The sequence below is a fragment of the Fistularia commersonii genome, chromosome 19 (genome assembly GCF_037954325.1).
Source record: "Fistularia commersonii isolate RoL2024-O1a breed Wild chromosome 19, RoL_Fcom_v1.0, whole genome shotgun sequence".
Taxonomy (NCBI): Eukaryota; Metazoa; Chordata; class Actinopteri; order Syngnathiformes; family Fistulariidae; genus Fistularia; species Fistularia commersonii.
The window spans coordinates 3,357,206-3,373,139 of NC_141302.1; the positions used below are offsets into that span (position 1 = coordinate 3,357,206).

General features: G+C 51.3%; 1 protein-coding gene across 3 annotated transcripts in view; it reads left to right on the forward strand.

The window, feature by feature from the left end:
* nhsl2 (NHS-like 2) overlaps positions 1–13,106 on the forward strand; it is a 63,272-nt gene extending 50,166 nt beyond the window's left edge. For all 3 annotated transcript variants that reach the window (XM_086166324.1, XM_086166325.1, XM_086166326.1), the window contains exons 4-10: positions 1,135–1,390; positions 6,564–6,746; positions 7,407–8,508; positions 9,064–10,222; positions 10,312–10,606; positions 11,517–11,634; positions 12,143–13,106. In XM_086166324.1, the coding sequence (XP_086022450.1) occupies positions 1,135–1,390; positions 6,564–6,746; positions 7,407–8,508; positions 9,064–10,222; positions 10,312–10,606; positions 11,517–11,634; positions 12,143–12,479 (3,450 nt within the window). In that variant the 3' untranslated portion in view covers positions 12,480–13,106. The remainder of the gene's footprint in view (positions 1–1,134; positions 1,391–6,563; positions 6,747–7,406; positions 8,509–9,063; positions 10,223–10,311; positions 10,607–11,516; positions 11,635–12,142) is intronic.
* The last annotated feature ends 2,828 nt before the right edge of the window (positions 13,107–15,934 follow it).

Sequence of the window (15,934 nt, forward strand, 5' to 3'; positions counted from 1 at the left end):
TCAGCCTAGCATGGACTAACACACAGGCTACATTATGTTTATTTCTTCTATTTTCAGCTACTTTATCCTTTTAGCCTAGCATAGGCTAGCACACAGGCTGAATTTTATCCATTTATTCTATTTGCAGCTAGCTAGTCCTGTCAGCCTGGCATGGACTATCACACTGGCTACATTATATTTACTTCTTCTATCTTCAGCTAATTATCCTTTTAGCCTAGCAAAGGCTCACAAACAGCCTGTATTTTATTCATTTATTCTATTTTCACCCAGCTGGTCTTGTTAGCCTAGCATAAGCGAACACACAGGCTGTATTTGTTTTTCATTTTATTTTGATTCTATTCTTCTATTCTATTCTATTTACGTATTGTGTTTTCAGTCAGCTGGTTCTGTTAGCCTAGCGCAAGCTAACTCACAGGCATCAAAACATCAACAATAACACAGATGAGCGTCCGTAGCCTTGCGGCGACTTAACCGCGCCCGCGTCGACTAATCCTGGCCGGCTAACCTCATTCGGCTGTCTCAAAACCAAAGCAGCTTGTGGAAACAAACAAACACACCCACACCCACACACACACACACACTCATACACACAAATGGGGTCAAACAATGAGCGGACAGATTGGCCTCCACCCCAGAGGCCGGAGTCTGCAGGACGTCACCTGACCTCCAACCAGGTGACGCTGCGACAAGGGGCCACGCGTCCGTCCATACGTGGGATTAAATGGGTTTCAAGTAAATATTAATTGAATCCTTTGAAAATGTTGTAATTCATTCATTCATCTATTCATGTTGAAATATAAAAAATAAAAAAAACGGTCGCGGTGCCAGCGGTGGGTGGGTGTGTTCTTTTCCCAGAGACCCGTTTTGAATTCCGGTCTATTCCTGCCGCTGTTTTGACAGCCGGCGTCCCGAGTCCATTAAAATGTCACATTTCAGAGGATTCGATGCTTTTCAATAGTAAAAAGAAAACAAAAATAAACTCACAGAGAAGGTTCCCAGAAGATCCTGTGCGGTCCTGCGTGGGTTCTCCCCATGTTCTGTGATTGGATGTCTGAGTGATTGACAGGTGTGCCGGTTTAGACCCCGCCTCTGGTTCTCAGACGCTAACAGCGCCGCTCTGCTCCCCCTCACCAGCCGGCGTCCAAGCAGCTCTACGAAGATGAGACCGCCTCCTCGGTCTTCGGCCTGAGGTCGGCGACCGACCCGTCCCCCTCGCCGTCGCCGTCCCCCTGCGAGTCGGATCGCCCGCTGCTGGGCTGGAGTAGCAACAACAGCAGCAGCAGCGCGGCCACTTCCGCCGCCGCCGCCGCCGGGCCGCCCGTCGCCGAAAAGCCCCGCTGGCACCTGGGGAGGCGCACGCCGGCCCACTTCCTGCCGCTCGACGTCACAGGTGAGCCATTACGACCCTACGGACGCCGCCGTCATCAGGGAGCGCTTATTACAGTGTTATTACATTGTTATTACACCTATGAACACATCATAGAGATGCACATGTAGCGTGCTTTGAATCAGACACAATCATCCCGGCGCACACACGCACACACACACACACACACACACTCACACACACACATACTGTGCACATGTTTAAGCTCCGAGGGAGAAAATTCTGCAGAAACCAGAGTTGACATCCAGAACATTTTCTTCTTATCACATGTTCGCTCTCTCGCCCTCTACAATCCCCGGCTATCTGGCTTCGCCCGTCTTCTCCGCGCGCACGTGGTGTGTGTGCATGTGCGTGTGTGTGTCAGAGCTGTTAGTATGCTGCGGTCATCCTCGGCAGCATCGTTCTGACACCTCTTTGCCTCCGACGCTCTCAAACCAAACCTCCTCCTTGTTTACTTCGCGTGCGAGTGCGCGCGCTTGCACGTGCACATGCATGCGTACGTGCGTGTGTGCGACGCCGTCGGTTTCAGGCATAGCAACTGCTTCGTCACCCGCCGCCTCTCCTCCCTCCCTCTCATCGTGAAATCTCCCTCTCCTCCTGGCCGGCCCTCAGGAGGGAGCAGGTCAGGTATAATGATGCTAGCTCGCCCGCGGCGGTGTGCGCTAGCTTGTGTGTGTGTGTGTGTGTGTGTGTGTGGGGGGGAGATTCACGCGTTTCGGGGAGAACGAGAGAGAGACAGACAAGAGAAGAAGAAGAAGAAGAAGAAGAAGGAGAAAGAGAGAGCGATGCTAAGGAGGGTTAAAGGATAAGGCATCTGCTTTTCTAAACTCCCCCGTCGATGAGTTGTAACTGAAGGCCGCCATGTGTTTATGGCAAAAAATAATCAATAATTCTGCTCCTGGATCAATAATCCTCGACAAACAGCAATTGGATGTGTGATATTTAACCGCGTCCCCGGGATGAAACCGTTATAACACAGTAATAATGGTGTAATAACGCAGTAACGACACATAGCGGGGGCTCGGACCGCAGTTTCAAGGGCTCTGCCGACGATACCCGAAAACGGCGCAATCGTCATCCGGCTTGTTACCGTGACACCCGTCCCCTCCCCGCTTTCCCCCGACGCCTGTCTTTTACTCCGTCTCTCCATTCATTCACCCTCTCTCTCTCCGTCGAAACAGGTAGCTGGCAAGCCAGCTTTCAGTTGCCATGGCAACTCGCCACACTCCCGAAGAAAGAGAGGCGGCGAAGAAAAAGAGAGATAATGAGTGAGGGATAGAGGCGAGGGTTTGATCAAAATAAATGAAGGTTAATTTCTAATCCTCCCACTTCCTTTTGTCTCGACGCGTCTGTCTCGAATGGAACCCCCCCCCCCCCCCCCCCCCCCGCCTCCGGTCGTTTCCGCGGGCGACGCTTTTTTTATTTTCCGAACTCTCCGTCTTCATCCTCCTCCGGTGTTTCCGTTTTCTCTCACTCGTTCCAAAATAACCGGTGACGTTAAAAGGCCTCGCCCGTTGATTCGGCCCCTCCGCAAAGCAACGGTCGCCGTGACGGGTGAATCATCGCGTTGTTTCGGGGGGGGGGGGGGAAACGCTCGAGCGTCGCAGGTGGACGCCGACCCCGTGGAGATGCATCTTCTCGACGGGGTTGGTGTCACGGATGAATGGAGGAGAACCGGCTCGTCTTCGGCTCCCTCGGCGGGTGAGTCACACGGCCACGCGGGCGAAGCGCCGACGAACGGCGCCGAATGAGGCGATTCGGGAAGGAAAACAACCCGGCGGATTTGGCCTCGCCCGTGTCGGCCACGACTCCCCGCTGCGCGTACGTGACTTCCTGTTCTGTCATGCGTGGTCACGAGGCGAGGAGACGGTTTCTCTTAAATCGCTTGTTTTGTCAATGGAGTTCTGTATGGAGTTGCTGCAGCCACATAGGGTGTCTTATTAATCACCGGATGCGTTTCCACCTGAAAGATCCACATGCGAGAAGATTTTTTATAATTAACACGTGTAATAAAGTGGCGATTCTCCCGTTTAATCTTCCGCTTTTTGTGCGTGATTCAATTTATTAGCGGTAGCAAACTGCAGGGAGACGATAAATCCACTTTTTGCAACGTATTAAACTTTTTTTTGTTCGTAAAGCAGATACAAGCAGAGAGATAGATGCCGGTTGCCGTGGGAAATAAAAAAAAAATAAAAAAAACGCCTACACACGTTCCGATTCCAGCTCTATTCGTTTTCCTCATTGATCGCGGTGCGAGCAAAAGACCACTTATTGAATTGGAGGACAAAACGTTTGATCCTTGAGGAGACGAAAGAGGACGAGTATCGCGTCTCGGATTCCACCCAAGGCCCGGTGGCGTCTGCAGACAACATGCGCAACCTTCGGCTCTCACAGAACCACATCCCTTTTTTTTTTTTTCCTATCTATTTAGGTGAATTAATAGCCAAAATAAACACGGCATATAATGTAATTATTTTTTTTTCCCTTTATGTTATGTATAAACAAAATGTGTGTTGCTTTTGTGTGAAAAAAAAAAAAAGAAATCAACAAACAACTGCAGAGAAAATGAAATGACATTTCTGCATCCAACAAAATGTTTTGAACTCTGAAAAAAAGACGTTGGGTTGAAGGTTACTTTTAAGCAAAATGCTTCTTGTATTTCTGAAAAAAAGAAAAGCAGGACTTAAAAAAAAAAATCCAACAAAAAATGGCGTCTTGCCACTAATGTGTGCAGTCGCTTATTAACAGCAACAAAAATATTAGAACATGTTTTATTTAGATGTCACAAGGTCGCCATCATTTAAAATTACATTTTAAAAATGAATGAACAATAACAAAAAAACATTTCAATTAAATACTCATTAATTATTCTCAAAAAAGAAAAACTCAGTTTCCTGCTGAAATCCCTTTGATCCGTTCTCCAAAAACATAATGCACTCTTTTGAGACTTTTTTTTTTATCGGTTTATTTGTGGCAAGAATACAGAAAGGAATTAAAGATATCCTTAATTCCTGCTGTGTTTTTGCTTTTCTCTTCTTGCCGGTACTTTCCGTCACTAAATCAGCAAAAGTAAAGCCTTCTTGCATATGAGACTTTCGCTAATGCTAAATCAGATGGTTGACTTAGCCACGTCATAGCGCTTGGCAAGATCTGGAACACGAACACCTCTCTCACGTTTCGCTGTTTTTTCCGTTGTCAGATCGACCGATCGCTCCCACTCGCATTTTGAACCATTTTGGGAGCCATAATAAGGGTTAGCTTACTGAGAAACGGGAGGTAAACAAAGGGAGAGTAGCACGCACAACTGAAGCTACGCTACAACACCAGAACACAGAAAGCCTGGGATTTAGTTTGTTTACATTACATTTCAGTCATTTGGCAGGCGCTTTTTTTAAAGCGACTTACAAGAAGTGCAATTCAGTCACCGAAGATCCGAAGTACCGGCAGTCGTCGGAAGTCAGAAGCGACCAGTCCACCAAATAGCCTTCTCAGAACCAGATACATACATACATACATTCAGTTCATCGTTCATCTGAAGGCGAAATGTGACTAGTAGGGTAGTGCTTGGAGAAGAGGTATGTTTTCAGCTCACGGCGAAAGATGGGCGGCGACTCCCCGCTGTTCTGACGTTTTTCGGGAGTTTGTTCCACCACGGAGGAACCGAGACCGAGAAGAGCCGAGACCGGTTGGATCGGTTGGATCGGTTGGATCGGTTGGATCGCTTGGATCGGGGCTCTGGGCGATGGGGTGGACGGTCGCCTGGAGGTGGCAACTCGGAGGGGACGGGTAGGAACATGTAGCTTGACCGTATCCTGGAGATAAGATGGGGTTGTCCCATTCTGCCCGGGAGCCGGTGTAGGGAGATAAGAAGGGGAGTTGTGTGGGAGAATTTGGGACGATTGAACACTCGGAGGGCTGCTAGTCTCTGGATGAGCTCCAGAGGGCTGATGGTCAGCGGCAAGGAGGGAGTTGCGGTAGTCCAGACAAGAGATGAGTTTGCACGTTCGCGCACCGTGGCTGGTTCGCAGCTCGGTTCAAATCTTAAAAATTCGGACTTGTTTGCTGCGATTCTACTGTCCTGTATTCACTCTCTCATTTCATGTAGCCTGATCCTATCGGACGAAGTCCAAATATGGTCGGAACTAAACCAGGGGTGTCAAAACCATTCTGGCATCATCAAAGTCCAAATTTTCCCTTTGTTTTAGTGTAAAGGTGAACAGGTAAATTCTAAAAATCTTAATATATATTGTGATGAAGTACTTTATCTTCTGTAATGCAATTACAAAAACAAAAATGTCATACTTTCTGGATTCATTACAAATCAACTGAAATAGTGCAAGCCTTTTGTTATTTTAATATTGCTGATTATGGCTTACATCTTAAGAAAACTCAAAAATGCTCTCTCAATATATTAGAATATCATGAAAAAGTAATTTTTGTTTTTTTAATTGCATTACAGAAGATAAAGAACTTTATCGCAATATTCTAATTTTCCGAGACGGTCCTGTAATGAACATATAAAAAAATACATGCTGAACAACCAGTGATTCATTCAGAAAAATAAGTGAAATTTCAACAACACTATGCCTCAGTTCTGTCTTCTCAGTTCTCCGTGCATTTTTTTGTCATTTTCGCCACGGCGAGTGGTCACAGTGGCACCCAACCTTGCAGCATCCGCACTGAGCATACAGGTTTCTTATTCACCTCAACGAATAAATAACAATTGGGCCATTTTTCTTGGAAAACCCTAGACTCCATGTCCATGTTTCTCTTTTTTGACAACATCTTGCTGATAAAGTTGTCGGGTCCGACGGAAAAGCGAGTACATTTCTAATATTAAGTAAAAACGCTATTTACAGACCCGGAAGCCGCATTTCTGCCATCAGCTGTAAGTTCTGAGTCCCGTTGTGTTGTGCCGTGTTGCTAACACTGACTAAAACAGTGTCCCACTCGCAGACAATATAGGAATCGTGTTTGTATTTGTAGATTTATACCACGGGCCGGATTGGACCCCCGGGTGGGCCGTTACCGGCCCGCGGGCCGTACGTTTGACACCCCAGGACTAAGGGAAAAGGGCATATTAATTGATTTAATGTTGAAAATGAGCAAGCTGGCCGTATTCGCAGGTGTTTCCGGACCTCCCTCGGAGTTTCTAACCCTCACTTACCCCCTCCAGGTGAAGGAGGAGGTGGGAAGTTCCATGGTGTTGACCTCCTCCAGCACTCCACGTCCCCATCCCCGTCCCCGGGGGACCCCTTCCTGCAGCAGCCCCGCTCCCTGGAGCCCGTCAGTGACACTCCGCACCGCAACCTGCCCCTGAGGAAGATCCACTCCGACCTCGACGCCGCCGCGCCCACAGGTGAGGGCTTCCTCTTCGTTCCTGGACGTTCCTGCAGGAGTTTGATGGCATTTTGATGCATTAAGAGGAAGCCAGGGCTCCCTTCATCTGATTCTCATTATAAGTCATATTTTAATAAACCGGGGGTTAAATGATTTGGGTCTATGCCATTTTATGGTCGTTCATTAATTTTACGCGCGCAGTGATCCCTCCCCCCTTCAAACCTGACCGAGCCATTTGGTTTCATCCTATTTTTAGGGGGGGGTTCATTGCAGAAGGGGAGCAGCTTGTGAACTGTCGCTGTTTCAGCGGTAATCTCGCATCCAGGATAGTCAGCGGTTTGTGTAAACCTGACTCAGAATCCAATCAAGACCAGCGATAAGATCCAGAACCTTCTCAGAGGCTCTGGTTACCTCTAAAATAGCCTCCTTAGCGCAGGGGTAGACTTACTGCACCCCTGGTAAGGGCACGTGTCGCGCCAGCATCAGCACCAAACAGGCGAGTGGTGTCGTTGTAGTCTGGAAAATGTGCCCTTGAAGGTGTCGGTGAAACTAGAGGCTTCCAACCTTTGACGTCACGTACATCAAGCTAGGTTTTATCTCATGGACTCCTCGAGTGATGCGAGCGTCCTCGGGTCGATTATCTCGAGTTCATTCCCCTTGTGTCCTTCATCCCACGCAGACAACAGCGTGGAGCCGCGAGTCCTGGACCATCTCCACCCGGGGACGATGGACCACTCGGGCCTGCTGTGCTCCAACACGCCCTCCCCTTCCTGGAATGGACCGAAAGGGTCCACCTTTTCGCCCGGGGCGTGGAACGAGCCGTACAACTACGGCATGAACAAGGGTCCGGCGGTGCCGCCCAAACAGCACAGCATCATCGGCCATGCGGGCGGGGGCGTCCACGACGGGGTGATGCTGGTGAGCGGCGGACAGTCGGCGAGCTCCCATTCCAGCTCCTTCACGTCGGTGTCAGACATTTCTGGGCGACGGGGGAACGACACGCAAGGGATTTACCCTGTGATGGGGAAGCGGAGTGAAACCGAGGGGGCGGCGGCAGATGGAGGAAGAGGCGCCGGGGGAGGGGAGCCCGGGCGGGGACGGGAGATGTCAGCTCGCTCCATGGCGGCGGCGAATGCATTCAAATTCCGGGAGCGCTCCCTTTCCACACCCACCGATTCCGGCTCCTTCGTTTTCGCGGAGAGCGGTACGGAGCAGCCGGATCTCAACCTCGCGTCCGCGGGGAACGGGAACGTCGCGGGAATGGTAGACCGACAGCAACACCACAACTTCCTGGGTCTGACTGACAACTACGCCCTCCTGTACCCTCGGGGGAGCTCGGAGGACAGCGCCAGCACCACCGACACCGTCTCCGTCACGGCCTCGGACTACAGCGCCAACGGACGCCTGCGCTTGCGTTCGCGCTCCATTTCGCTAAAGAAGTCCAAGCGCAAGCCGCCGCCCCCCGTGAGGAGCGTCTCTCTCATGAAGAACCTCGGAGAAGCCGAGGGGCGGATCCACAGCGAGGGCGGCCTGTACCGGGACGGACGTCCAAAGAGCCTCCACATCCCCAGGGATCACTTCCCGGACTTCCAGCCCGACTTCCTCCTGCCCGGCTCGTCCTGCTCCGCCAAGTCCGGTGCTCGGGAGGCGGAGCAGAGCCAAGGCGGCGGCGACGGGCCTCCGAGCCTGGAGGTCCAAGCGCCCGATCGAGAAGGAGAGACGGAGCTGACGTTCCCTACTCACTGGCAGTTGGGAGAGTGGAGGAACAACGACCCTTACAGGTGAAGACTCTTGTTCTTCTCTTCCACCGGTCACAAAACCCGCCCACGTCGGTCTTTCGTCAATTAAAAGGTGTCGCCGGCCACACCCCTGCTGTTTTAAGTTTTGTCATCGGTGCCGTGGGAGCGTACGCTTATTTTGGCCCCGTTTGACGAGACAAGTCCCCTTGCGTTGGTTCGACTCGGCAACTCCGTGTCATCTATTTCACAAAGTCCATCTGCCTCTCTGTTTAAGCGGCGCTAAAGTTCAATCGGTGACGAGTTTCACTGAAGTAAAAGGCTGCGAGTTGTTAGCAACCCAACATTGGCACTGGCTTCCGGCCCTGTTTTTGCGCATTAGAGAATATAAAAGGCTGGAAGTATCGTTTTTGTTTTTTACCGCTTCAAAGCTGTGTATCTGCTAATTTGGGTCTATCCCATGAATATCCAAAGAGGTTTGACTCACGGGCAACTGGAGATATTTGTTTATAGCCGGGAGGACAGTGTCCTTGATTTAACTTTGAATCTCCTTGTTTACGTCCGACCGGTGTTGACGGACCTCTCCTTTGCCTTCCCCAGGTCTCTATCGGGCTCCAGCACGGCAACAGGTACCACAGTGATTGAATGTATGAAAGTAAGAAGCAGCTCGGAGTCACTGCTTGACTCCCCGTCCACCTCTCGAGCCACGTCGCCCTCACAGCTCCTAATAGAGTCAGAAGTGAAGTCCTCCTCGCCTTTCAAACCACCGGGACTTATGTCTCCGTCGAGCGGCTACTCCAGCCAGTCGGAAACTCCCACTCCCACCGTGCCGCCCAGTCAGGTGGCGGGCGCGGGACCTGGTGGGACATTGGGGTGCAAGATGCGTCCCAAGATTCCAGAAAGGAAGTCCTCTCTGCCGTCACCCAAGGATCCGACCGCGAGGTCAAGGTTGTCCTTCGAAATGCCGGGAAATGCCCACCTTGAGCTGTCATCCATCAAGCCAAAGCAGAAGGCCAACAGACGGCATTCAGACACTTCCACCGCAGCCAAGCCTGGAAAAATCAGCCCCAGTTCCTCACAGGCGTTACCCGTGGTTACCCAGAATGAGCTGAAGACCATTCGGCTCCGCTCCGTTTCCCGGGGTGACCTGGAGGACTGCCCCGACGGGGCATCGGACACCATTGAAGAAGAGCAGCATTGCAGGGACATGGGCGAGGACCCCAGTCCGCCGCCCACTCTACCAAAACCCAAACCGCCAGTTGCGGTCAAGCCCCCCTTGCCCAAGCGGCCCTTGAACCTCCTCCTGAAGACTCCTTCCCCATCCTCCACTTCCCCCCTTGCCATCGACTCGCCCCCGGCTTCACCCGTCGATCGACCGGTGCCTTTGGGCAACATTTACAAAGTCATGAGAAAACCCAAACCCAAGAAGCCTCCGCCGCAAGCTTCCGTAAATCCCGCGGTGCTCGCAGATGCCAATCTCACCGGCAACTTGCAGACCCTACAAGATCAGCCCTTCCTTGCGCATCCCATGTCCTTCTTCGACCTCCCTCCCCTCCCGGATCCCCAACCGCTCCTGGAAGACCCGGTGTTGGAGCCAGAATTTGATACCGAAACCCAGCCGGGACCCGGGGATGGAGGCTCCCTCCCTTCTCCCTGCAGTAACCAGGAGGCGCCGGAACTCCAAGACAAGAGCAAGACGCTCCCCTCGAGGATGACAATCGCCTGTCTGGCAGAACTGTCGGACAAAAAGAAACCCAAGGTGGGCAGACTGGAGTTTGAGTATGTTTACCGCGGGAGTTTCGGCCTGCCTTTTTCGGAGCTCATTTCCCGTTCAAAATATCCCCACAGGTTCCACCCCCAGTCCCCAAGAAGCCAAATCTACTGCTTCTCCCCTCGTCGGTCCACACCTCCACCAATGGCAGCACCGACAGACAGACCCCTCTGGCTGACAGCCCGGTGGGGCTCCGGTCTCCTGTCGGGGCGCCGCCGGAAGATGTCCACGCTGCTTCAAGCGTTCCTGAGGTGCCAGACCAAGATGAGAATCACCTGGAGACGGACGAGGACAGTTTGAAAGAGTCTTCTCTTCAGGACTCCTCGCTCTCAGAGCTGGAAGGGAAGATGGCCCGCAGTGGGATTGGAGCAGGTATGTCGTGCACAGATTCATCCGGATTATCTGGTGAAGACGTCGGGTATGCATCATTTCCGTGTGCCCCTTTTTTCCGGACAATGAAATACATCCTGAGAATACACATGGCTAACTTGGTCTCCAGAATCAAAAGGTGTGAGGTGTTGAAAGCCCGGGGTTGGTAGCTGACTCCCGAGGGCCGAGCACTCGGCCGTGCTTGTTTGGCGAAAAGGGCGGAATGCAGAGGGCGGTATCGAAACTGTAAATGTCAGTCAAAACAGATTTCTGCGGTTGATAAACGGGAAGGAATCGTCTGGAGTCCATGTCAGCTAAGGTAGCGTTGTTTAGCTTCAATTTTAACAAGTTCTCAGCGAGTCTGAACGGCTGTGTTGAAGAGTCTCATCGCCTCGAACGCAACTGACGACTTTCACACCGCCGCTGTCACAGTGCAGCCACCGTTGCCTGATAACCCTCTGATTTTGATCGGTGTCGAAGCTGTTAGATTTGCACCTTTTATCACAGCGGTTTGATCACAAGCGCTCATCTCGAGTTTTCGCACGCACGAACTTCCTGAATCCGCGAGAGACGATTTCTCAAATCAAATTGTACCCTGTTTCAGAACTGAGTGGCATCACTGGACAACGAGGAGGTACTTTATATATATATATATATATATATCATCATTTTCCTTGCACTTTGCCCGCGTGGCTGCAGGGTCTGCTTTTCTGCATGCCGATCTCCGCTGTTTTGACCACTTGTGTCGTCATGGGGTGCTTTGTAAGTTATGAATCTTCTTTAAGGCTTCATGGGACATCCATGAGCCCAGTGTCCCTCTGGGCTTTGGCCATATAAGGCAACCCCGCGCGCTGCCCAGTCGTAAATCTTATGCGGTCCTGAATCTGATGTTGAGTACCGTTATTTTCCCCAGATGATTTAGCAGCCGGTGACAAGACCGTCCTCCACATCGCCGAAGAAACCGACGACGACTTGGCAGCAAACACCCCTACGACGCACACCACCGAAGACCTGTTCACCATCATACACAGGTATGGCCGCGCGCTATTTCACAGAGACGTCCAATGCACCTAGAAGTAACATCCCCACGCACACGCACGGATTGGATAACACCACTGCATTTCCTCCGGAAGGCGGTAGAGTGGATAAATCTGTCGTGTCAGTAGGAGGTTCGGGGCTCGCCAACTCCGTTGTTATAATCCAGAGCGAAGCATGAAAGACATGTTGTCTCCTAGGAAAAGGTGCGAGGAACGCAAGGTTCCCTAACAACGATGATGACCGGCGGCTCTTATTTCGCCCTCTTCCTCCACACTGATTTCAATTCATGCGCACACAATGAAGCTAGTCTCTAAGCAACAAGTGTTCGCGCTGCAAATAGCGTCCTAAGAGTGGCTTAGGAAAGGAAACGGGGGAAGAGGAGTCAGTTATTTTCAGCAAATCCTCTGTAATTGCTCAATTTCCGGCAGCGTCTTTTATGCTCAAGATAAGACTGTATCTGTACGCAAGTTTTTATACACATGTTCTCATCACCATGACCAGGTCCAAGCGGAAGGTTCTGGGTCGCAAAGAGCCATCGGACTCCTTCGGGAGCCGCCAGAGTCTGGTTTCCCCGGTGAAGCACAGCACCAGCGGCAGTGACATCCGCAACCTCACCCTGGGCAGCAGCGTGAGGTCGAGTTCTCGCAATGAGAACTTCATGGCCTTGCTTCAGAAGAAAGGCAGCAAGTCTTCCAGCGGAGGGACGCGGGTCTCTGCCATGGAACTCCTCAAAAGCACAAACCCCCTGGCGCGACGGGTGACGGAGTTTTCTACCAGCGGGGCAACCGCCGAGGGAGGGGAGGTGGCGGCGGGCAACGGCAAACCCAACGAGCAATGAAGCGACGCGACGTCAAGCGGAGTCTATCCAGATTTGGATAAGCTACCGACCAATTATACAATCCCACTGGGGGCGGGGCCTGACTGACGGTTCGCTCCAACTTCCGGCTGACCATTTGCACCGTCCAATCACATTGGGGGCAACTTTTTTTTTTTTTTCTTGGACAAAATGGTCCCTCCCATGGTTGGAGCACAATCGTTCCCTGCAAACACCAGTCCCGGAAGGCGGAGATGTTTGGGTCTTGCTTGCACCGCGTCTCATCGTTGGCGGTATGCTTCGCGCAGGGGGCCGGATGGAGATGGGGAAAAAGGGACTTGCAGATGGAGGCGGTGCAAGGCTACAAGGTAGATGCCTACTATCCCGGTAACCACATCCCCCTGATGTCTACAGGTATCTGAACCTGATCCAAACCGCAGAGGATCACCAGAGTCTATGTGGAAAAACCAACCACAGAACGAGTGAGACTCTCAAACGACCAAACCCGAGCCGTCCAATCAGAAGCCCGACAGCATCGATCCCTGCGAATGGCCCAGAGATTTGGACACTAGCGTCTCGGTTCCTTGCTCAGTGACAAAGAGGTGATACCACAGGAGGCTCCCGGCGAAATCGGATAACGCCGTGGGAGGGGAAGGGGGGGGGGGGGGGGGGCGGGATCTTACGGAAACGCGGCGTTGGCGCGAGGTGGATACCGCCGCGCCGAAGACGAGCACCTTCACCTTCAAACATTCCAAGGAGGCGCCCGGTCGGTGGAGGCGTTGGACGACGCAAGCACTTTGTCTTCATCCCCGGCGCCAGAGGCCGTTTACGTGGCGCCGTCGCCTGTGTTGATTACTTTTCACCGATTTGGTGTCCACCATTATTGTTTCCGTCTATAGATGTGATTTTTTTTCTTACATATATATATAAATATATATATATATATATACATACATACATATATCTATTTTCTTTCCCATGCTAGATGAACTTTAATGGACAGTACTGTATGTATCGTGTACAAAAGGTAACTGCAAAGCATCTATCAACAAGTGTATCGGTGTACAGAACCGCCTGAACTACAAACTGACCAATTGCTGGTGGAAGCACATGCACATACACACACTCACACACACACACACACACACACATTCACTTACACACACTTACATGCATATACAAGTGCGCGCCTGCGCAAACACACAAAGACTAAAGACTGATATCACGGAAGGCAAGGGGAACAGTCCTATCTGCACAAGTGAGTGCATTCACATGAGCGTGTATGCTAGAGTGTGTATGTGTGTGTGTGTGTGTGTGTGTGTGTGTGTGTGAGAGGATGCAATCACGCCTGTGGAGTTTCCGTAAGGAGAGCATGAAGCGGGCCTGGTTATTAAAAACAGGGTTCTCGTTTCGCGTCGGTCCCTGCCGACGGGACCGGAGGACTGTTGAGAACTGCAAACACACCACGGCGGCGCAACGTGCGCTCCCGAGCGTGCACGTGGAGGCGGCGCCAGGGGACGAAGAGCGAGGGGAAAGCATGTCTACGTGTCTTGTTCTGGCATTTGCGCGCACTTCACACTCCAGGCTTCGGGTTTTTTTTTCGCACACATTTGTTTGTTTGCGCATCATCAACCTTCTCTTCGTCCCGGTTGGAAAAAAAAACAAAAAACCCGTCGGGTTTCCAGAAGCAAACGGACGGCGGAGCGGAGGAGTCAAGCGAACGGCGTCGGGGCAGGGCGCCGTCATTACGGGGCTCCGCTTTTTCCGTCGCCCACCTCCTCGCCTCGACTGTCTTCGGTGGGAGGAGGTGCTGGATTTTACGCCTCACACACACACACACACACACACACACACACCCTGCATACAGCTTGATCCGTCTCTTTTACTCCGGCTCGCCTTCTACTCTGCAAACTCTTTGTTTTTGCATGTAGCATCCCTTCCATCCCTCTGGTTTCAACCCACCCCGGATCTCCTCCTCGACCTCCCTCTGCATTCAGTCTATGCATCTGAGCTCGGCAAGACGACGCGACACCGGATGAATGTCAATGAACGACTGTTAGGGAAAATAGCGCTCGGTTTGAGTCTGCAAAAAAAAAAAAAAAAAAAAAAAAAGAAAGGAAAAACACATCCCTCTTTTCTGCCCTCTCTCTTTCTTTCTTGCTTTATTTCTGATTTTTTTTTTTTTTTTTTTTTACACTTTTGCCTCTGTCCACCCACGGACCAACGGAACGGCCGTGGATGAATGGGTGTGAGCGAGAAGGACGTTTGAATTCTCGGGCCAAGACGCCCCCGGACGTGCGGCGGTCCGACACCTGACTCATCCCCTGCGTGGATTTACCCTCGAGGAAGGGGGGGGTCAAGGTAACTCTCGGTGCTACTTGTGTCGGAGCTCCCCCTGGTGGACGGAGGCGGTCCGGGTGAGACGCCGGGACGTGGATCTCCCCCTCCTCCCGGTGGTCCCATCGGGTACTTCATCACCCGTCCCCCCCCTTGAAAAACAGATTATTAAAAAAAAAAAAAAAAAAAAAAAAAAGAAGAAACCATCGGTGACTTGTCAAGTGACGCTTGTTTTTGAATATTTAGCGAATGAAAAGAAGAAGAAAAAAAAAAAAAAAGTATAATTCTGTGTTTGTTCGCCTTGTATGCTGAATCCTGGGGCGTAGCACCTACTGTGTTTATTTTGGGGTTTGTTTTTTTATTTCATTTTCAAGATGTCTGCTGCCAAACAAACACACACACACACACACACATATACAGACAAAAGGTGTAAGAGGAAGTTGTGTGTCATCTGACAGGAGGGGAGGAAAGAAGGAACGCGGGTATTCAGACGAAAAGGACTGGGTTTTTCTCTCGGCTTCCTTTCCAGTTGGAGGGAAAGACGAGAGGTGCAACGGGAGATCTAGTTTGAGCTGGCTTACCAAAACGGAGTAGCGCCGCTAGAAGCTGCGAAGGGTCAGCATTGCGCGGTATGCTTGAGCGGAATCGGCGAAAAAAGGAGCGGAGAAGACGACCTGGCGTTGGTATAACAGAAGACGCCGCCATGATTACGAGTTCGAGTATGTCGTTGTCTGAAACGGAACTCAGAAACAAACTCTAGTGGACGTATTGCCGAACGAACCCAGTGGCGTAAAGAGCGCGTGTGAGACGGATGTAGTTATTTACAGAAGTGAGGTTATTGGTCTCTTGCGCGTTACGTTGGAAAAGAAGTTCCTACGAAGAGCGAACGCAAGCGAGAAGCAATTGAATGTAGGGTGGCGTCGTCCCGGAGGAGAAGCGCTGGAGGGGCGACCGCGTCAAAACGGGGGAAAACCAGGAAGTCGTGGAGTCTAGGAGGATACTGAAGTTCTTAAATGGCGGGTAAATTGCCGTCTCTGAAATCGGTTGGTCAAAACTGATGTGTTGAATTGCACTTGTGCCAAAATGCGTCGTTGGACAAGCAGACCGTCGCTAAGCTAACGCTAAGCTAACCTCTGCTTCGC